Genomic DNA, 24,233 nt, shown 5'->3' on the forward strand with positions numbered 1-24,233 from the left:
GAGGAAAAAGAAAAGAAAAAAAAAAAAAAAAGTTTCCTTGACTTTCCTTGAAGTGTGTTGCCCGTGGAGTGGGAGCGCTCAGAGCTGGACTTACCTTCATCCCAGGGATCTGACCAAGGAAGGAGGACTAGGAGGATCTGTCACCATGTCTTCTTCTAGGGACACCAAGGAGGACTTCAGCTCTGATGAAGAAAGCTCCGCTCGCCCCATGCATTCCCCATCCGAAGCCGAGCACAAGATCAAGATCTCCAGCCTGTCCTTCAGCGTGGAGGCGCTCATGGCAGATAAGAGGGTGCCCAAGGAGGTGACCCACCTACGTGCCTTGGAGACTTCTGGGGCCAGCGGCGCCCCTAGGCACCTGGCTTTGGGGGTCGGCAACAGAGAGAGCCCCAGTCCTCCTCCTGGGCTCACCAAAAACCTGGAGACTTCTTCTGTCAAATCGGAGAACTCTGAAGATGGCACAGGCTGGCCAAAGGAAGGAGGCAGATATTCCCCTCCACCAAGTAAGTCGATTGTCTATGGTGCGGTGCCAGGGCGATGTGTATCTGCGGTGCAGCTCTCTGATTTCATGTAGGGCCATTACTGCCTCTTTCATCTGCTTAATGAAAGCTGACTGCTCTGCATGCTCTGATATCAATACCTCTGTGCATTCCTCAGTCTCATATGTATGGAGGATCTGCCCTCACTAAGGGGGTGATTTACTAATACTGGAGCACTCACAATCCACCTCTGTACAATCCTCACATGTATGGAGGATCTGCTTCCACTAGATTTACTAATACTGGAGCACTCACAATCCACCTCTGTACAATCCTCACATGTATGGAGGATCTGCTTCCACTAGATTTACTAATACTGGAGCACTCACAATGCACCTCTGTACAATCCTCACATGTATGGAGGATCTGCTTCCACTAGATTTACTAATACTGGAGCACTCACAATGCACCTCTGTACAATCCTCACATGTATGGAGGATCTGCTTCCACTAGATTTACTAATACTGGAGCACTCACAATCTACCTCTGTACAATCCTCACATGTATGGAGGATCTGCTTCCACTAGATTTACTAATACTGGAGCACTCACAATGCACCTCTGTACAATCCTCACATGTATGGAGGATCTGCTTCCACTAGATTTACTAATACTGGAGCACTCACAATCTACCTCTGTACAATCCTCACATGTATGGAAGATCTGATTCCACTAGATTTACTAATACTGGAGAACTCTCAATCCACCTCTGTACAATCCTCACATGTATGGAGGATCTGCTCCCACTAGATTTACTAATACTGGAGCACTCACAATGCACCTCTGTACAATCCTCACATGTATGGAGGATCTGCTTCCACTAGATTTACTAATACTGGAGAACTCTCAATCCACCTCTGTGCAATCCTCACATGTATGGAGGATCTGCTCCCACTAGATTTACTAATACTGGAGTACTCAGTATCTACTTCTGTGCATTCCTCAGCCTCACATATACAGAGGATCTGCTCTCACTAGATTTACTAAAACTGGAGCACTCACAATCTACCTCTATGCATTCCTCAGCCTCACATGTATGGAGGGTCTGCTCTATGGGGGGAGATTTACTAAAACGGGAGCACTCAGGATCTGGTACAGTTGTGCATGGTAGCCAATCAGCTTCCTAACTTCGGCTTGTTCAATTAAGCTTTGACAATAAAATCTGGAAGCTGATTGGTTTCTATGCAGAGCTGCACCAGATTTTGCACCCTTCAGTTTTAGCAAATCTCCCCCTAACTCCTCACACTTTTTTTTGCTATTTTTAATGACTTCCGGTAACCAAAGGGTTAGGCTTAAATGAAGCTGTCTGGTGCATTTGTGTTACTCAATAGATTGTTGCTTCTCACATAGGAAATGAGTAATGATCTCAGCTCCAGGCATGGATGGGAAAAGCGGTAGATTTTCCAGCATGGGATGGCAATCGGGTCTTGTGCCAATAGGAGGCAGAGGCTAAGAGGCCACTTCACTGTCACATTTTAGATACATGCACTAAAGGGAAGCATTGGTAGTAGGCTAGATACATGCATTGTAAATCTACTCCTTTCTGTTTCTGTATGAGGCTTCCAAATTGAAAATTTTAAATAAAAAAAAAAAATGAAAAAAAAAATAAAAAATGAAAAAAGAACCTCAGTAAGCTTTAACACAAGGCTCAGAATACTGTCATTTTCAGATCTCATACAACTGTCATTTTTTTTTTTATGATTGTTATATTGGTATGTTAGCTTTTCGAAATGAGCTAGTCACAAAGTTATTTCTAATAAATAAATGTCATTGGGAAAGAAGTGATCGAAGCAGAGGGGTGTAGCCAAACAGTTGTGTGCCTACAGGATCTAATGATGGCAATCCGGCCCTGATGGCAGGGTTATGTTACAAATGAGTATAGGATTAGGGATTGACTTAGGTAATATCCTTTACCTATACAGTATCATGATCTGATTGCTAATTATGAGGTCAGAGGATGCTGATTTGTATTGAGACGTCTATAAGGTAATCAATAAATAGATTTTTAGCGAGCAATTAGATTAACCTTTTAATGCTTCCTATATAAATATCCTTGACCTATACGGTATCTTCAGTTTAGCTCATGATCTGATTGCAATGAGATCAGAGGGTGTTACTTATTGATTAATTGGTAGAAGTCTCAATACTATGTAGCACCCTCTGACTTCACGATTAGCAATGGGATCACGTGCTAAGCTGAATATACCGTATAGGTAAAGGATATTCATACGGGGAGCATTAAAAAGTGGCACTAATTGATTTATAAAATAGTACTTATTGATTAATTGGTAGAAGTATCAATACTATGCAGTACCCTCTGACTTCACCATTAGCAATGGGATCATGTGCTAAACTGATGATACCGTATAAGTAACGAATATTCATATGGGGATCATTAACAAGTGGCACTAATTGATTTATAAAATAATACTTATTGATTCATTGGTAGAAGTCTCAATACAAAACAGAACCCCCTGACCCCATTATTAGTAACCGGATCATGTGCTAAGCTGAATATACCATATAGGTAAATGATATTCATATGGGGAGCATTAAAAAGTGGATCTAATTGATTTCTAAAAATAATACTTATTGATTAACTTGTAGACGTCTCAATACAAAGCAGAACCCCCTGACCACATCATTTGTAATCGGATCATAGGCTAAGCTGAAGATACTGTTCATATAAGGGGTATTAAAAAGTTCCTCAATATTGATCACTAAAAAATGCACGTATTGGTTAATCGGTAGACGTCTTAATACAAAGCAGCACCCTTTGGCATCATGGTTAGCAATGGTAAGCTGATACTGTATAGGTAAAGGACCTAAAGAGCTAAATTACCTTTTTTGTTTTTTTGGTCAATTAGAGGAACTTTTTAATGTTCTCCATATGAATATTCCTTACCTATACAGTATATTCATCTTAGCACATGATCTGATTGCTAATAGTGAGGTCAGGGGGTACTGCTTTGTGTTGAGACTCCTACAAATTAATCTATAAGTATTATTTTAGTGATCAATTAGAAAACGCTTTCTATGTGAATATCCTTTACCTATACAGTATCTTTACACGATCTGATTGCTAATAATGGAGTCAGATTGTGTTGCTTTGTGTTGAGACTACTACCAAATAATCAATAAGTCGTTTTTTTTAATGATCAATTAGAGGAACTTTTTAATGCTCCCTAAATGAATATCCTTTACCTATACAGAATTCTCAGCTTAGCACATTATCTGATTGCCAATAATGTGGTCAAATGATGCTGTTTGGTTTTGAGACTACCAATTAATCAATAAGTGTAAATAGAGGCATTTGTTTAATGCTCCCCAAGTTTTTTTTTTTTTTTTTTTAATAGAGTGATCAATAAGGGAACCTCTCATAAAGTTTTAGCCCTCACCCCACCCCCTTCCCACACACACACATTACAGCCCCAAGCTAAACGCCATTGTGGCTGGTGTGTGGCTCCAATCCTGCAGCAGATGAGGATCATGGGATCCGGATGTTTATTTAAAATGTTTCATGGTATCTGCAGATGAGCACTACAAATACATGTGTTTGCTGAGACCTGGAACAATACCGGGATTGTCAGATGGTTTTGTGGTGGCGTGTAATAATGTCGCCGGGAAGAGATGTCAAAGAGTGCCTCTGGTTCAGATTCAAAGACAATGATCTGCAAATAAAAGACAATGATCTGCAATGACATTAACTATTAATAACTGGCTCTGGTGACATTGGAGATTGTTCGGTGCGAACCTCTGAATGTAGTTTCACTTTGAGTCCTATACAGAGGAATTGCCTAAAACAGTAACATATGCCATTGATACTAGTGGCCTGTATTAGACTCATGAGAGGAGACATTAGGGTCAGGGGGAACATTTCTTCTGGGGATCATTTTTACCCTATAGTCCTTTTTATTCATACAAATTCCCAGCCAGGCTTGGATGATATCTTTCTGAAAATTTGTATTTTTTTTAATTAAAAGTAATATATATTTACCATAAGCTTTACTTAAATTCCATCATTATGATAGGAGGTACTACAGGAGCCATATTCACCTTGTACTAGCCTCCCAATATCTATTTCAGGGAAAATTTTCAGACATATCGCCCAGACCTGATCGGGTATTTTTATTGCTGGCCCAGTACATGCTTTTTTTTTTTTTTTTGTTATATATTTTATAAAAGCAAGCTTTACCTAATTGGCATAATTTATGATAGAAGTCATTTTCACCTCCTACTAGTCTCCAATATCTATTTTCAGGGAACATAATATCACCCAAACCTGATTATTTTTTTTTTATTATTTTTTTTTTTTGTATTTGTTTGTTGCTGGCCTAGTAAATGTTTTATTTTGTTTGTTATTTCCAGTTATATGATATTTTATAAAAGCAAGCTTTACCTAATTGATAAGAAGTCATTTTCACTTCCTACTAGTCTCCAATATCTATTTTCAGGGACAATTTTTTTTTTTTTTTTTGCTGGCCTAGTATTTTTTTTATTTTGTTTGTTACAGGCATACCCCACTTTTAAGTACACAATGGGGTTTATTTATTAAAGCTGGAAAGTGCAAAATCAGACTCACTTCTGCATAGAAACCAATGAGCTTCCAGGTTTTATTACCAAAGCTTAATTGAACAAGCTGAGGTTAGAAGCTCATTGGTTTCTATGCAGAAGTGAGCCTGATTTTGCACGTTCCAGCTTTAGTAAATAAACCCTGTTGTGTACTTAAAAGTGGGGTATGCCTGTATTTCCAGTTATATGATATTTTATAAAAGCAAGATTTACCTAATTGGCAACATTTATGATAGAAGTCATTTTCTTGTTCAATATTTTTATTGAAAATTTTCCATCAATATAACAAAACAATGTAATAATAAATATCCCCAACCGAGATCCAACATGGTCCTTCAGTAGAGTTTATCAAAAACAAAATTTAAGAAGATAACAGAGTATTAATGTAACAACAAATTTATAACACCTATGGATGATACCTAATCCCCTGAAGGCCTGTTATAAACCATTGATCAGAGCAAATGAGTGACAATAAATTCTTTGTTTGCCATAGGATAATAAAATTGAGCAGGGGTCAGCAGAGTATCAATATCTGATTTTGTTCCAGAGGGATCAAGGGAGAACACATAAGCCACCCCAACTGGGATCGAGCTGTGGACTGTAGGTGTCCCCCTGGATATTTCGGTTCTGCCCTCAGCCCCCTCCCTGCCCCTCCATTTTAATTAATTAAATAAATATATGGGCTGCCTAGGTACATTACTCTAAGTGATGTAGTTAGTAATATATGACTATTGATCAAATGACATGCAAAATAATGTCGTTATAATAAGTAATAAGAGAAGAGAATAATAGAAAAGAAGAAAAACATAGAAAGAATAAGTGCATCTGTGATGTGATTATCAAAAAGGAGTGGAGGAGGGAACCAATTACTTGAATCAATCATTGGGGGAAGTTAAGGTAAGTGGCCCAGATATAGGGGAACCTTGATATAGTGAGCCCAAGGATCCCAAGTTGCTTCAAACTTGGGCACCCTATCTAATAATTTTGCAGTGATTTAATCTTGGGTCATAATCCAAGTAATTTTCCGCTTGGACTATCAAAGAAACCTTGTTTGTTTTCCACGCCCTTGCAACAGTAAGTTTTGCTCCTAGGAGCATAAAAAAATAAGATTATTGGTGTGTTTGGGAACACCTTCTATTCTGAGGTTCAGTAGTCCAATAGTAGGAGTTTGTGGAATTCCAATGCCTGTAAGTTTCCATGCCAGGTGGAAAATTCTGTTCCAGAAGCCTCTTATATGTGGGCAAGTCCACCAAATATGGTGCATAGTACCCACTTCCTTACAATCCCGAAAACATAGAGGTGAGGCATCAGGAAAAAATCTTAGCAAGGATAGAAGTAATTTTCACCTCCTACTAGTCTCCAATATCTATTTTCAGGGAACATAATATCACCCAGACCTGATTAGGTTTTTTTGTATTTGTTTTTTGCTGGCCTAGTAAATGTTTTATTTTGTTTGTTATTTCCAGTTATGTGATATTTTATAAAAGCAAGCTTTACCTAATTGGCATCATATATGATAAGAATTCATTTTCACCTCCTACTAGTCTCCAATATCTATTTTCAGGGAACTTTTAACATCCAGACCTGATTACATTTTTTTTATTTCAATTTATATAACGTTCCATAAAATACACCTTTTTGGCATCATCTATGATAGAAGTTATTTCACTTCCTACTAGCCTCCGCCTCCAGTATCTGTTTTTGGGGAATGTGTAACAGATCTATCACCCAGACCTGATTCGTTTTTTTGTTTTTCTGGCCTAGTAAATGTTTATTTATTTATTTTTTAAATTTCCATTTATATGATATTCCATAAAATACACATTTTTGGCATCATTTCTGATAGAAGTTATTTTCACTTCCTACTATCCTCCAGTATCTGTCTTTGGGAAAATGTAACAGACATATCACCCAGACCTGATTATGTTTTTTTCTTCTTGTTTAGTTTTTTTTTATTTATTTTTTTGCAGGCCTAGTTTAAAATGTTTTTTTTTATTTTTTATTTTTTTTATTATTTCCATCTATATGATATTCCATAAACTAAAGTTTTACCTAATTGGCATAATTTAGGATACAAGCCATTTTCACATTGTACTAGCCTCCAATACCAGGAAACATTTAACAGGAGGTAGGCGTCACTACAAGAGCCATTTACACCTTGTACTAGCTTTAAGTATCTAAGGGGAAATTTACCAGACATCACTCAAATCTGATTCGGTAACTCTATTGCTGGCCCAGTAGATGTATTATATTTAAACTCATTTTTTTTTTTTTTAATTAAAAATATTTATTCTAAGCTTTACTTAATTGCTATAATTTATAATAGGAGTCGTTTTCGCCTTGTACTAGCCTCCTATACCAGGAAACATTTATCAGGAGGTAGGAGTCACTCACTACAAGAGCCATATACACCTTGTACTAGCTTCAAATATATCTATTTAAGGGAACATTTACCAGACATCACCCACTCTATTGCTGGTCCAGTATATGTTTTTTTTAACTCTTAATATTTTTTTGAAATGAAAAATATTTATTCTAAGCTTTACTTAATTGCTATAATTTATAATAGGAGTCGTTTTCACCTTGGATACTAGCCTGAAATTATTTGGGCTATCAATAAAAAGATACCCAGGTTTGGATGACTTTGTTAAATGTTCCCTGAAAAAGGGTATTTGGGGCTAATAAACGCGATGACTTCTATAATGATTCCTACCGATGCCAATTAAGAAAAGTTCAAAGTGAATCTATTTCTTTTATAAAATATTATTTTATTGGAAATTAAAAAATAATCACTGTGCCAGCCAGCAATAATGAAAAAAAAAAAATAGCCAATCAGGTTTTGCAGACGTAGCTGTTAAATTTTCCCTTAAAATAGATATTTGAGGCTAGCACAAGGTGAAAATGACTCCTATAATCCACTCGTATCACAAATGGTGGCACATAAAACTTAGCAAAAATGTTTATCTTTTTTGAATTATTACTTTACTGGACGTTTAAAAATAATTGGTGGATCGGCAATAAAAACAAAAAACAAAACTCTAAATAATTCTTCCTTGATGGTTTAGGAAATGTTCCCAGACACTAATTTCTTTCCACTGTATCATTCCTTCCCAGTCATCTGCGTATGATTCTGGCATTGAAGCGATGTCACTGTGCACGTTGCTTCGCTACAGTGTTGTATACTATTAGATACTTCACTGCAGTACAATATGGTAATCACAGACACAGGCCAATCAAAACTCATCTATTAGAACTTTATTGAGTTCGGCAAAAGAGGACTGATTCGTTCAAATAAGAGAAAAGGAAAAGGAGAATAATAAAGTGGAGATGTTGCCCATAGCAAGCAATTGGAATTATCTTTTTTTTTCCTTTTCATTTTTCCAAGTAAAAAGATGAAAATAACTTGCTATTAGCAAGCACTCAAGTTATAGTCATACTTCTTTTCTTCAGTTAGGGAATTACTGGTGGATGGTTACAATGGATTTGTGTGCTTACTATTGCTCTTTGCTAAAATAAATCGATATCTATATAGATATAATAAATATATAGATATAGCGATAGCAATATATATATATGTGTGTATAGATAGATAGATGTCTATATCTATCTATAGATCTATATATCCATATATATATCCATATATATATTTATATATATATATATATATATATATATACAGAGACAGAGAGAGATAGAAGTGTGTGTGGTGTGTGTGTGTATATATATATATATATTATATAATATATTATATAATATATATATATGCAGAGAGATAGAGACATATATATGTGTGCATATATATATATATATATAGAGAGAGAGAGAGAGAGAGAGAGAGAGAGAGAGAGAGAGAGAGAGAGAGAGAGAGAGAGAGAGAGAGAGAGAGAGAGAGAGATGTGTGTGCATATATCTAGAAAGATAGATAGAGATATATATTTGTGTGCATACATATATAGATATGGAGAGATATGCATGTATCTATATATAAAGAGAGATAGATAGACGTATGTACACTACAGTTTATGTGTATGTTGGATAGCTGTTTTAATGCACCATTGCGCGTGTATACTTATTTATTCGAATGATGAAAAAAGTGATTGTTTGTCATGACAACCAAATGACAGCTGTCATTGTTTTTAATGGTTATACAAAGGCAGGGAGGCTTACTTTTTTGCAGTGGACAGCATGTATCTAGTTTTGATAAATGTGCCCCCCATTGGTGCTTCTGGCATGAAACGTAAACTTCAAGCTAAAGAATAATAGATGGTGGAGGAATAGATAGGGATGTGAGTGACATTCGCCTTCAGAAGACGTCACCTGTCACTTCCAGACCAGGGGATACTCTTCTTTACTTCACTCTCATACCTGATGCTCCTTGTAAATTCTCGTCTCATTGTCAAGGCGATCAGGGATACTTGCAAGACACACAGGGGTTCATGATTTATGCTGTGAACACAACATTAGTGATGGACGAACTTCCGACGGGACGTTTCGCGAACGCGAAACGCGAACGGACACAAACGTTCGCGAAAACGACCGTTCGCCGCGGGCTCCATTGACTTCAATGGGAGGCGAATTTCGCAAACCTTTAGGTCGAATTTGCGGCCACGGGGTAATTATTAGGGGGTAGCACGTAGTCCCACCACCTGGACAATAGCATAATACATGTATGAGGTGAATTTGGGATCGATAACTACAAGCATTTTTTTTTTATTTGGGAAATTGTTCTGACAATTCAGGACTATGGAGCTAATGAAGGCAATGGAGGAGAGGGAAGGTCAGGGACCAGGGTAGGCAAACAAGAGGGTGCAGGAGATACAGAGCACTGACAGCAGCACCGTAATACAGAGCACTGACATCAGCACCGTGACATACAGCGCTGACAGCAGCTCCGTGACATACAGCGCTGACAGCAGCTCCGTGACATACAGCGCTGACAGCATCTCCGTGACATACAGCGCTGACAGCAGCTCCGTGACATACAGCGCTGACAGCAGCTCCGTGACATACAGCGCTGACAGCAGCACCGTGACATACAGCGCTGACAGCAGCTCCGTGACATACAGCGCTGACAGCAGCTCCGTGACATACAGCGCTGACAGCAGCTCCGTGACATACAGCACTGACAGCAGCTCCGTGACATACAGCGCTGACAGCAGCTCCGTGACATACAGCGCTGACAGCAGCACCGTGACATACAGCGCTGACAGCAGCTCCGTGACATACAGCGCTGACAGCAGCTCCGTGACATACAGCACTGACAGCAGCTCCGTGACATACAGCGCTGACAGCAGCTCCGTGACATACAGCGCTGACAGCAGCACCGTGACATACAGCGCTGACAGCAGCTCCGTGACATACAGCGCTGACAGCAGCTCCGTGACATACAGCGCTGACAGCAGCTCCGTGACATACAGCGCTGACAGCAGCTCCGTGACATACAGCGCTGACAGCAGCTCCGTGACATACAGCGCTGACAGCAGCTCCGTGACATACAGCGCTGACAGCAGCTCCGTGACATACAGCGCTGACAGCAGCACCGTGACATACAGCGCTGACAGCAGCTCCGTGACATACAGCGCTGACAGCAGCTCCGTGACATACAGCGCTGACAGCAGCACCGTGACATACAGCGCTGACAGCAGCTCCGTGACATACAGCGCTGACAGCAGCTCCGTGACATACAGCGCTGACAGCAGCTCCGTGACATACAGCGCTGACAGCAGCTCCGTGACATACAGCGCTGACAGCAGCTCCGTGACATACAGCGCTGACAGCAGCTCCGTGACATACAGCGCTGACAGCAGCTCCGTGACATACAGCGCTGACAGCAGCTCCGTGACATACAGCGCTGACAGCAGCTCCGTGACATACAGCGCTGACAGCAGCTCCGTGACATACAGCGCTGACAGCAGCTCCGTGACATACAGCGCTGACAGCAGCTCCGTGACATACAGCGCTGACAGCAGCTCCGTGACATACAGCGCTGACAGCAGCTCCGTGACATACAGCGCTGACAGCAGCACCGTAAGCAGCCCCAGGAGGAAGTCAGCACAGCACAGGGATGGTGTGATCCCCTCATAATAAGAACCCCCAGGAGGAAGTCAGCACAGCACAGGGATGGTGGGAGCCCCTCATAATAAGAACACCCAGGAGGAAGTCAGCACAGCACAGGGATGGTGGGAACCCCTCATAATAAGCAGCCCCAGTAGAAATATGACACCGCTCAACCTCTTCAAAGAGGAGGGTAGGGGCATATAGTACGGTGTGCTTTTTTGGGTCAGGGAAGTGAGCCAAATGAATTAAGAAGGTCTGTGTGCTTGATTCCAAAAATTGTTTATAGACATATACATGGTCTACTGATCACATGTGTTGAATTCCTCCGAGATCCATGCCTCATTCATTTTTAGAAATGTGAGGTAGTTAACACTGTGGTGAGCTAGGCGAGTACGCTTATCGGTCACAATCCCCCCTGCTGCGCTGAACGTCCTTTCGGACAGGACACTGGATGAGGGGCAAGCCAACAGTTCGATTGCAAATTGGGCAAGCTCTGGCCAGAGGTCAAGCCTGCCCACCCAGTAGTCTAGGGGTTCATCACTCCTCAGAGCGTCCACATCGGCCGTTAACCCAATGTAGTCGGACACCTGACGGTCTAGGCGTTCCCTGATGCTGGATCCGGATGACACCTGTCGATGGGTCGGCTGAAAGAATGACCTCATATCCGAAGTCACCAACACATCTTCAAACCGGCCTCTTCTTGCAGGCGCTGTTGGATTGGTACCCGCAAATCCTTCTCTGGGAGTGGGAATTGCTCCTCTGCCAGCGCACGCAAAAGCAGAATGCAGCATTTCTCGAAGCAAGGCCTGGAAGTGCTGCATTCTGACAGCCCTCTGCGACGGCGGTAACATTTCCGCCATTTTGTGTTTGTACCGGGGGTCTAAGTACGTTGCCACCCAGTACTGGTCCTTGACCCTCATGCTTTTTATACGGGGGTCCCTATTAAAACACTGGAGCATGAAGGCCCCCATTTGCACTAAAGTGGAAGCGGTGTGGTGGCCTGGCTCCTGCTCATCATCCAGGATAATGTCGTCCTCTTCATTCTCCTCTCCCCATCCTCGCACAACAGGGATCCCAGAAAGGTTTAAAGCATGCTCTTCTTGCTCCTGCTCATCCGCCCCGGCACCATCCTCCTCTGACTCCTCATCAGACTCCTGTTGTTGACTTGTCTCAGATAGAGTAGCCCCCCCTGGGAATTCATCCAGCATTGCGACTTCCTCATCTTCCCGCTCCTGCTCCTCCACAGCCTGATCAATGACACGACGCAATGCACGCTCCAGAAAGAAGGCATAAGGTACCATGTCACTGATGGCGCCATGGCTGCGACTGACCAGTTTGGTGATCTCCTCAAATGGCCGCAGAAGTCTGCATGTGTCGCGCATGAGCAGCCACTGGCGCGGTGAAAAAAAACCCAGCTCCCCAGAACCGTTTCTTTCGCAGAGTTCATACAGGTAGACGTTAACTGCACGTTTCTGCTGGAGCAGCCTATCAAGCATATAGAAGGTTGAGTTCCATCGCGTCGGGCAATCGCAAATAAGACGTCTGACCGGCAGATGGTGTCGCCGCTGAATGTCAGCAAGGCGAGCCATGGCCGTGTAAGATCTTCTGAAATGGGCCGAGATTTTCCTTGCCTGCCGCAAGATGTCCTGGACCCCAGGGTATTTGACAAGGAATCGCTGCACGACCAAGTTTAAGACGTGTGCCATGCACGGCACGTGCGTGATTTTGCCCTGTTTCAATGCGCTAAGCAGATTGGCACCGTTGTCACACACCACTTTACCAACTGTCAAATTGAGCGGTGTTAGCCACTCATCTGCCTGTGAACGCAAAGCTGAAAGGAGTGCCGGGCCAGTGTGGCTCTTTGCTTCCAGGCACAACAGACGCAGCACGGCATGGCAACGTCTCACCTGGCATGTGGAATAGGTTCTGGGGAGCTTGGGCGGTGCAGTGGAAGAGACGCTAGCAGCGGAAAAGGAGGAGGCAGCTGAGGAGGAGAGGGAGGAGGATGGAGTAGGAGGAGGAGAAGAAGAGTCAGGCCTGCATGCAATCCGTGGCGGTAAAACCAAATCTACACGGGTGCCACGGGTTACATGCTTGACGGCCGTCAGAAGGTTCACCCAGTGGGCAGTAAAACTGATATACCTTCCCTGCCCGTGTTTGCTAGACCACGTGTCTGTGGTCAGATGTATCTTGGCACCGACACTGTGTGCCAGAGATACATTCACTTGCCGCTGAACATGGCCATATAGCTCTGGGATGCCCTTCTCTGAGAAATACTTCCTTCCTGGGACCTTCCATTGTGGTGTTCCAATGGCCACAAATTTGCGAAAGGCCTCCGAGTCCACCAGTTTATATGGCAGTAGTTGGCGGGCTATGAGTTCTGACAAGCCAGCCGCCAACCGTTGGGCAAGAGGGTTATCCGGCGTCATCATTTTTTTACGCTCAAACATTAGGCCCACGGAAGCCTGCCTTTTTGCAGAAAAATGTGAGCTTGGCGTGATGGAAGGTGGAGTGGAGGACAATTGTGAGGAGAGAGGAGAAGGAGAAGTAGAAGACGAGGCTGGACGGTGAGAGCCTGCAGTGTGGCTTTGTGTGTTCCGTTGCTCCCACTGGGCTCGGTGATGGCTGCTCATGTGCCTTCTTAAGGCGGTCGTCCCTAGGTGAGTATTGGGCTTACCGCGACTAACGCGTTGACTGCAAAGATTGCAGATGGCAACGCTATTGTCAGCAGCGGACACGTTAAAAAAAGCCCACACTGCGGAGCCATGTGCCGGTGTCCTGGGAGCGCCAGATGTGACCGTACATGGTCGATGACTCGCTCCTGATACATTTGCAGTCTGCTTTGTCCCTGCTGTGCAATGTAAGTCATTGCTGCTTCTCCTCCCTATCTGCTGGTCCATATCTCCCTCTGAACTCCCCTCCTCTTCCTCTCTTGTGGGCACCCACGTGACATCACTAGACACGTCATCATCAACGTCACCTTCCCCACCGCTATAAGTAGAGTAGGCAGCAACACCGGGGACCAACCTCCTCCTTGGGCTGATCTGGGTACTGGCGTCAGACTGCTGAGTAGCGCTTGTTGCTACCTCCTCTTCCTGATCCAATACCAAGAGTGGCTGCGCATCAGAAATGTCCTCTTGATATGGATCGGAAAATAATTCCAGTGACTCAAGCGGAAGGTATGTGGTGGTGGTGGTGGTGGTCGTGTTGTTGGTGGTAGTGTCTTTGGGGGTGCACATAGCAGAGAGTGAAGAAGAGGGTGCAGATCGAGAGGATGAGGAGGGTGCAGAAGAGTAAGGCTGAGCGAGCCACTCAACCAAGTCTGGTGCATCCTTTAAAGTAATTGAACGCACCTTCTGCAACTTCCCACTTTGGCTCAAGCCTGTTGCTCCTGCCCTACCCCTACCACCCCTGCGGAAGGGCCTGCCTCTTCCTCTGCATGTCATTTTTTAAATGACCCTGTGACAAAACTCTTAGTCCCTATACCGCTGAAGGACTGCTGCAGTATAGGTGAGCGGTCAGCAGTGGTGCACGTCAACCCTATCTATTGTGGACCGATAGCGGTCCTTACAGAACAGCAGACTGTACCGCACTCAAGCCTATGTACCGTAGCACCCTATACCAAGTTACCAGTCCTTATAAGAACTTTTGTGGACCAAGCAGGTTGTGTATTAGTGTTTAGCAGACTGTACGTCAGTCCCTATACCGCTGAAGGACTGCTGCAGTATAGGGCAGCGGTCAGCAGTGGTGCACGTCAACCCTATCTATTGTGGACCGATAGCGGTCCTTACAGAACAGCAGACTGTACCGCACTCAAGCCTATGTACCGTAGCACCCTATACCAAGTTACCAGTCCTTATAAGAACTTTTGTGGACCAAGCAGGTTGTGTATTAGTGTTTAGCAGACTGTACGTCAGTCCCTATACCGCTGAAGGACTGCTGCAGTATAGGGCAGCGGTCAGCAGTGGTGCACGTCAACCCTATCTATTGTGGACCGATAGCGGTCCTTACAGAACAGCAGACTGTACCGCACTCAAGCCTACGTACCGTAGCACCCTATACCAAGTTACCAGTCCTTATAAGAACTTTTGTGGAACAAGCAGGTTGTGTGTTAGTGATTAGCAGACTGTACGTCAGTCCCTATACCAATGAAGGACTGCTGCAGTATAGGGCAGCGGTCAGCAGTAGTGCACGGCAACCCTATGTATTGTGGACCGATAGCGGTCCTTACAGAACAGCAGACTGTACCGCACTCAAGCCTATGTACCGTAGCACCCTATACCAAGTTACCAGTCCTTATAAGAACTTTTGTGGACCAAGCAGGTTGTGTATTAGTGTTTAGCAGACTGTACGTCAGTCCCTATACCGCTGAAGGACTGCTGCAGTATAGGGCAGCGGTCAGCAGTGGTGCACGTCAACCCTATGTATTGTGGACCGATAGCGGTCCTTACAGAACAGCAGACTGTAACGCACTCAGGCCTATGTACCGTAGCACCCTATACCAAGTTACCAGTCCTTATAAGAACTTTTGTGGACCAAGCAGGTTGTGTGTTAGTGATTAGCAGACTGTACGTCAGTCCCTATACCAATGAAGGACTGCTGCAGTATAGGGCAGCGGTCAGCAGTAGTGCACGGCAACCCTATGTATTGTGGACCGATAGCGGTCCTTACAGAACAGCAGACTGTAACGCACTCAGGCCTATGTACCGTAGCACCCTATACCAAGTTACCAGTCCTTATAAAAACTTTTGTGGACCAAGCAGGTTGTGTGTTAGTGTTTAGCAGACTGTGCGTCAGTCCCTATACCGCTGAAGGACTGCTGCAGTATAGGGCAGCGGTCAGCAGTGGTGCACGTCAACCCTATCTATTGTGGACCGATAGCGGTCCTTACAGAACAGCAGACTGTACCGCACTCAAGCCTATGTACCGTAGCACCCTATACCAAGTTACCAGTCCTTATAAGAACTTTTGTGGACCAAGCAGGTTGTGTATTAGTGTTTAGCAGACTGTACGTCAGTCCCTATACCGCTGAAGGACTGCTGCAGTATAGGGCAGCGGTCAGCAGTGGTGCACGTCAACCCTATCTATTGTGGACCGATAGCGGTCCTTACAGAACAGCAGACTGTACCGCACTCAAGCCTATGTACCGTAGCACCCTATACCAAGTTACCAGTCCTTATAAGAACTTTTGTGGACCAAGCAGGTTGTGTATTAGTGTTTAGCAGACTGTACGTCAGTCCCTATACCGCTGAAGGACTGCTGCAGTATAGGGCAGCGGTCAGCAGTGGTGCACGTCAACCCTATCTATTGTGGACCGATAGCGGTCCTTACAGAACAGCAGACTGTACCGCACTCAAGCCTATGTACCGTAGCACCCTATACCAAGTTACCAGTCCTTATAAGAACTTTTGTGGAACAAGCAGGTTGTGTGTTAGTGATTAGCAGACTGTACGTCAGTCCCTATACCAATGAAGGACTGCTGCAGTATAGGGCAGCGGTCAGCAGTAGTGCACGGCAACCCTATGTATTGTGGACCGATAGCGGTCCTTACAGAACAGCAGACTGTACCGCACTCAAGCCTATGTACCGTAGCACCCTATACCAAGTTACCAGTCCTTATAAGAACTTTTGTGGACCAAGCAGGTTGTGTGTTAGTGATTAGCAGACTGTACGTCAGTCCCTATACCAATGAAGGACTGCTGCAGTATAGGGCAGCGGTCAGCAGTAGTGCACGGCAACCCTATGTATTGTGGACCGATAGCGGTCCTTACAGAACAGCAGACTGTACCGCACCCAAGCCTATGTACCGTAGCACCCTAGACAGACCAAGTTACCAGTCCTGATAAAGAGCTTTGTGGAACAAGTGAGTTGTGAATGATTAGCAGACTGCAGCAGAAGGGCAGCAGTCAAGTATAATATTCTTTCTATATTTGGAAGAAAGAATATTATACGTGTACAAGCCTATTACCGTACCACTGATACCAGTCCTGAAAAGAACCTTTGTGGAACTAATAGTAACAGCAAGTCTTTAAAATTATCCTCACTGCCTGACACACTGCTTCCTGCCTGTCCCTATACAAATTGGCAAAAAAGAGTAGGCTGGAACGATTAGCTGGAACAGCTCTTTTGTGGACCTGATAGTAACAGCTAATGATGATGATGATGATGATGATGAAGAAAGACTAATCTGGCTGAGCTGTCCCTAAAATAGCAGCATACAGCGCTCTGTCCCTTTATCTAAACTGACAAAAGAAACTCAGGCTGCTGACCTAACACCTATACCAGTCCTGAAAAGAACTTTTGTGTACCAAATAGCTAGCGTTTTCTCTGTCCCTACTCCACACAGGATCCTTTCCCTACAGTGACAGAAGAAAGAATGTAAAATGGCCACCGGATCGGGTGTATTTATAGGTTAGGGGGAATGTCCAAGTGTCCATGAGCTGTCATGTCTCAATTGGTTGTCCTGTAACACATGATAAACGTGTCACGAAAGGTTAAAGTTCTTGTATACATTAAACACGTAAGTCCGCCGGGGCGAACGACGGAAAAAGGCGTTCGAACCCGCGGACGGCGAAAGTCGGAAATTCGCCGCGAAACGACCGCCGGGCGAACCGTTCGGCCATCACTACACAACATCACAGTGGAGGTTGTTTACTAAAATTGTATGGTGCAAAATCTGCTGCTGCTCTGCATAGTAACCAATCAGCTTCCATTTTTTTCTTTTTTTTTTTTTTTGGTCAAAGCTTCTTGAATAAGCTGAAGTTAGAAGGTGATTGGCTACCATGCACAGCTGCACCAGAATTTGCACTCTCCATTGAATCAACCCCACAAAACTGGATGCACACTGATCAAGTAGTAGTAACAAGCTGGGCTCATTTTGAATACCTGATCATGTGCAAAAAAAAAAAAAAAATAGAAAAAATATACTATTTATGCCTGCCTATGATTGGAGTGAGCACAGCTTCACCCTATTCACAAAACTGGGTGAACTGTCGCGATTCTACCTACCTACCGACCTATCTATCTATCTATCTATAGCAGAACATTTTTAATTTGTTTGTGGCACCTAATTACGAATATAATTAAGCAATTACAGGAGCTTTGGCTTTATTAAGATAGAACATTTTTAGTTATAAATAGGTGCATGGATCTCCATTTATTCCATTATTGGTTAACCATACTTAATTAATGAATTAGTAGCTTTTGGAATGAAACAATTAAAACGTAATTGGGTGGTGAACCCAGGGTACCAGCTGTGCTTTCTGGATGAACACATCAATAATTGAACAGGTATATTTAGGGTGAGCGGGGCTGTCAGTACAATTTAGGGATCCTTTATAGCTTAACGATGTCATGTATGTGCATCAGAAGTGTATAGAACAACAATATATCGATCTGCTTTGGTCATCTACTTCTAAAACCGGAGTGATCCCCTCCAATAGGAGTTCCCCTATTTCCCAGAGCACCCATATACTTATATACATATATGTGGGTGTTTGAGTCAGTTTACACAATGACTCCTGTTGCGAATCCCCCCCCCCCCATATTTATTGGTATTGGTGTATTATTTTTGGAGATCATCATTTTTGATATGTTTATATCATTTTTATATAGCAGGATTACGATAATCTCTGATGATCCATCAGTGTCTATGAGAGGAGAAGCCTCTATTAAAATGAGAACATTAATCTTCGTTTTAATCATTGCTACTGTAAAACTTCACTTGAACTTAATGCTGCTTTTTGAAGTCGTGTCCTTTACCCAATAAAACAAATGCTAATAAATGGCAACCTAATTGTACAGAGGGAACTCCATGCATGTAGATAATTACAGACCTGTATTTATATATGGTGATTACTTTTCCTCCATAAGGTTGAGCTGAGTTTCTTCTATTCCCTTGGCATGCTCTTGTTGAATTATAGGTTCAGCTATTTAAAAGTGTGTGTCATTGCTATAAATTCCCGATCTATTGACGACTCTGCACCCTTCTCCTTTGATGTTTTATTAGGTGGAACACTTAGTGCAATGATTGCTAACATTATATTTTTTTTTTTTTCTTTCAACCGTTATTAAATGACAGAGGCCACATAAACGTAACGACCTATTTAACGATTGCTGTTTCATCTAGAATTGGTTGATTTACTAAAATAAAAAAATAAAAAAAAAGTAAATAAATAAATAAATAAAACAAGAGAATGCTAATTTTGCAAATTCAATGTTGCATTAGCAAAGAGAATTTAATGAAGATGTAATATATACATTATTTAAAGGAAACATTTAAAAAGTATTTATATGTGCACATTATTGGATTACCTAAACTGAACATATCACCTTATTCACTAACTGAACACCTTCTACTCCAACTCACAATCTGGAGTCTTAGCCAATTATATAAGTGAATTATTTTATGTGTTGGGCTATCAATATACCTGTTTACAAGGTCAAGTGGGAGATCCTCCTCTGAACTCATGAACAGCTGCTCCATGACTTAGGCTGGTCATACATATACATACATGCACAATTTTCTATTAGATTTACCAAAAAACATATATTATGAGGTCAAACCTAAAAACGTTCAGGTTGTATGCAATCAGACAGGCCCTTGCACTACATAGTTAAAGGTACATCTAAAGGAAATACAACCAGATATGTGTATATATGGCCAGCTTGAGTAAATCCCCCTCATTGCAGGCAGTTTATAATTTTCCTACATTGGTCAAGTTTATGGTCACCAGGACTGATATGTGAAATGGGGGGGGGGGGGGGGGGGGTTACATATTGAAAAAAAAAACTGGAGCAATGTTGCCTGTACATATTATTCTATTGACCAGTGAAGATGTTGTCCATAGCTTCTCATGCTTTTTTTGTTTTTTGCCTTCCTCTGGATCAACCGTATATATACGGTAGGATAGTGTATATGGAGATCTTTGATTTGTGCGTTTTTTTTTCTATTTTGGGTTGGACTTGTGTCTTTTTTTTCAACCAATACTGTTGCTACCTTTTATTTTCCCATAGCAGGGAAATGACAGATAATCATTGATGGGTTGCCAAGGGCAACATTCCAGTTCTCCTTTTGTTTAATTTTTCATACATCATTCCTTTTAAATCTTAGCGTACACCTAGCTTGTGGATATGGTTACCATGTTTTCATGGTATGCTTAACCTTCTTTCTCCTAATGCATATCTTTTTTATTTTGCAGGACATTTGAGCCCATCTACCTGCACCCTAAGGAAACACAAGACCAACCGCAAGCCCAGAACTCCCTTCACCACGTCGCAGTTGTTGGCCCTGGAGCGCAAATTCCGCCAGAAGCAATACCTCTCCATAGCAGAACGGGCTGAGTTCTCCAGCTCTCTCAACCTCACAGAGACCCAGGTCAAGATCTGGTTCCAGAACCGCAGAGCCAAAGCCAAAAGACTGCAGGAGGCTGAACTGGAAAAGCTGAAAATGGCAGCAAAGCCCATGCTTTCCCATGGCTTCAGTTTACCTTTCCCTCTCAGTTCCCCCATCCCAGGTGCTTCATTGTATGGATCCTCCTACCAGCTCCACAGACCGGTCCTTCCCATCCCAGGACTCTATGCTACTCCTGTTGGATACAGCATGTATCATTTGTCTTGAGGCAGTTGTATGCACTGGTTATATGGACTACTTGATGGGCCTTCTGCTAGCCCCCAGCTGCACCAAAGACCCAGGACAGTGCTGGTGGCCCTCTGGATTTACTCTCTTCCATAAACTAACTACAAGTGCCTTGCAGCTTGAGAGAGGACCAGAAAGCTGGATACTGAGGGACACTCTGTAGGAGATGGAAAAATGTGCTGTCATTTTTACTCCTGTCTAAAAAAAAAAATCCTCTAGTTCTAAGTTGGTTGTATAGGTCCTACAATCACATCTGTAAGAAATCCTGGAAGAATGACGGTGTAAAAATGTAGATAAAAAGAAGAGGGCGAAAGAATTTACCAAAGAGTGGGCTTTTCAAAGCCTGTCAGTTGATAAGAGCAGTATCTGCAATGTTAGTGTCTGAAGTACCACAAGTCACCAATCCTGGAGCAAAGACATCAGGAGCAAAAATAAAGCCTTAACCTATAGCAGCCAATCAATTATTATCGTTCTTTGGCAAAATGAAATGACTAGTTTGGTTGCTATGCTTGAGTGGTATTAAACCCAAAAAATAAACATTTTTATTATATTGAAGATTACCATTTCTAAAATGCAGTGGCTGCCTAAGTTTCCTTTTTTAGGCTTTTTTCCCTTTATTTTAACCTGGTGAACCAGTCAGTAAGTCTTTTGTTTTTCAGCTTCCTTTCACAGACCAAGCTGTCCAACAAAAGTGTCAGTTAAAGGGTTGAAACAAACCATTTAACACTGATAGGGGTGCTTATAGTGGTTAGCCTTTATTTATTTAGGCAAAACATTTATTAAACAAACAAAAACATTTTTTCGCTGTAACTGCTTAAAAAGTGTTAGCTGGATTTTGGCTTGGCATTTTTAGTCAAGTCTAATGTTCTAGTACTCCCAACACTACCCTTTCCCTAGTTTGACCAAAACTATTCCTCTATTCTGGAATGAAGACACCTGAGAGACCAGCCATGATCCTGGCAGTCATGGCTTTTCTGTTTCATAAACAGACAACCCCAGTGAGGGAGATTTACTAAAACTGGAGCACTCACAATCTGGTGCAGCTAGGCATAGTAGCCAATCAATCAGCTTCTAACTTCAGCTTGTTTAATTAAGCTTTGGCAATAAAACCTGGAAGCTGATTGGTTTCTGTGCAGAGCTGCACCACATTTTGCACTCTTCAGTTTTAGTAAATAACCCCCACTGGCAGGCTCACCATGTGAAAGCAAAGGAAAAATCTTAAAAAAAGGAAATGAATGCAGGCACCATACCAACTTGCAAAATATTACTTATTTTTTTTGTTCTTGGCTGAACAATCTTGCAGTTTTGCTCCAGTTTTCCTATATCAGCCCAAGCAGGTCACTTTTATAAAGCACTGTATGGTGTAATTTTTTTTAATCAGGAAAGGTTTGATATAGGTGATACCAATTGTGAGTGTAGCACAAAATCTCTCCACAATGTTAGTTCCTTATTAGAAGATACAAATGAGTTACATTTTGGTTATAACTTTATATTCACCTTGTGGTGGGGTTTACTAAAGTGCTGGTTCAGCATTTTTTTTTTTTTTTTAGCCAATGCTTTAAGTTGTTTCTTGTTGGGTGTTGATGCACAGGTTTACTTGACCAGTGTAAAACAACCCCATTGGTACACCAGCCCTCTTAATTGTGCCTTAGGAATCACATCCACTGTCAATAATAATGGAGTTCTCTTACACCAGTGCAAATCAATCATCTCTAATCTGCAATACCAAATATAATAATGTAGCACGATGACTTTTTATTGGAAGATTAATTATATTTTTGCCAGTTGAGCATACACTTTGTATCGATTAAATCACTGATTTCCTTACTTCTAAGCCAATAAGGTATATTTTTCATTTTTTTTTTTCATTTTTTCATTTTTTTTTTTTCATAAGGGATTCTCCATAAATCAATCTTTCTATAAGTAGAAGTTGTTATACAAATATTTTTTTGTTTTACTGCTGAAACACGAACCACTGACCAGCCTTTCATACTTTCTCATATTACCATCCCTTTGAAAGGGACATTGTGTAAAATGGTATATATTTTATTAAAGAGTTATAATTTCATATATCTCTTATTTGTAATTAAATTAAATTCTTGTTACTTAAAACAATTGGATTTGTGGCTTGCTTTTCTCTCAAAAAATGTGCTGGGTAATTGAACAGGGAATGTGTAGTTATTTCCTTTTGAGAGATTTCTTAAATGAGTTGACTGTAGTACTTGTGAAACATAAAACTGATATTCTAGCAGTAGCAAATAACATGAAAGTTCTTAAAAGAACTTGATAAAATTGTGTACATTTTTGTTATTGTCTTTTTTTTTCACTCACACAGAAATATTCCATGTGAACACACTTTTCCCCTTATTTACTTACATTCACTTTGCTACGTGAACAGCCCCTGCGTCTGTGCCCCTTTAGTAAATAAACCCCACAATCTTTTAAAAAAAAAAAGAAAAAGTCAGTTGGATTGCCAACTGTACACAACACCATAGCCCATGCAGGTTAGTTTTCTAAAGCATTGCCACTGTTCACTTTGGAAAGTGTATGCTAATTACCATGGTTAAACTGGGGGAGAACTACTAAAACTGGTTCATGCAGAATCTGGTACAGCTGTGCATGGTAGCCAATCAGCTTATAACTTCACCTTATTAAATGAAGCTTTGACAATAAAACTTGGAAGCTGATTGGTTTCTAAGCAGAGCTGCACCAGATTTTGCCCCATACAGTTTTAGTAAATAACCCCCACTGTGAAGTTGTGTTCACTTCAAGCATAAATCATGTGCAAGCAAACACTTTTTTATTTTATTTATGTCTCTCACATTATTGCATTTTCAAAATAAACAGAGCTTCCACTAAATTATTACTTTTTACAGCACCCGTGGAGTTTTTGGGTGTGCTTCACATACCACTGGCTTAAAAAAAAAAAAAAAAATACTTTTTACGTTCACCTTAAAAAATGAACATACATTTTACAAAGTGAACAATATATGTTTCTTCAATTAATGAGCTGTAATTTTGATCTCTGATTTTTTTAGTCCTTCGAAAGGTATATCATAATGAAACATGGCTCATTCACATGTGTGTGTGCAGTATCTCTCTCTCTCTCTCTCTCTCTCTCTCTCTCTCTCTCTCTCTCTCTCTCTCTCTCTCTCTCTCTCTCTCTCTCTCTCTCTCTCTCTCTCTCTCTCTCTCTCTCTCTCTCTCTCTCTCTCTCTCTCTCTCTCTCTCTCTCTCTCTCTCTCTCTCGATCGATCTATCTATCTAATTATTCTTTGCAGCTTCTATACAGTAAAAACGTATATGTGTATATATTTAGTTTTTGTTTGTTTTTTCATGCGTTCAATAGACGTATTTATATGCAAACATCAATTGCAAAATGACATGCAAATCGTAGATCTACATATGCCAAGGAACTACAATTTTCAG

At 41.8% G+C, this 24,233-nt stretch overlaps 1 protein-coding gene across 1 annotated transcript; it reads left to right on the forward strand.

Moving 5' to 3' along the window:
- On the forward strand, window positions 1–22,919 carry LOC143963305 (homeobox protein MSX-2-like). Its single transcript, XM_077472873.1, has 2 exons — window positions 1–503; window positions 20,368–22,919. Exons 1-2 carry the CDS (start codon window positions 146–148, stop codon window positions 20,784–20,786), a joined length of 777 nt encoding a protein of 258 aa, XP_077328999.1. The 5' UTR covers window positions 1–145; the 3' UTR covers window positions 20,787–22,919.
- The last annotated feature ends 1,314 nt before the right edge of the window (window positions 22,920–24,233 follow it).

The sequence above is a fragment of the Lithobates pipiens genome, unplaced genomic scaffold, assembly GCF_037356315.1.
Source record: "Lithobates pipiens isolate NorthernLeopardFrog02 unplaced genomic scaffold, aLitPip1_a1.2 Scaffold_8, whole genome shotgun sequence".
Classification (NCBI taxonomy): domain Eukaryota; kingdom Metazoa; phylum Chordata; class Amphibia; order Anura; family Ranidae; genus Lithobates; species Lithobates pipiens.

Bases quoted from the DNA above. Each gene is read 5' to 3' on its own strand.
- LOC143963305 (XM_077472873.1), top strand. From the start codon at position 146: ATGTCTTCTTCTAGGGACACCAAGGAGGACTTCAGCTCTGATGAAGAA. The intron at 504-20,367 runs GTAAGTCGATTG...TTTATTTTGCAG, and splicing joins CAGATATTCCCCTCCACCAA to GACATTTGAGCCCATCTACC.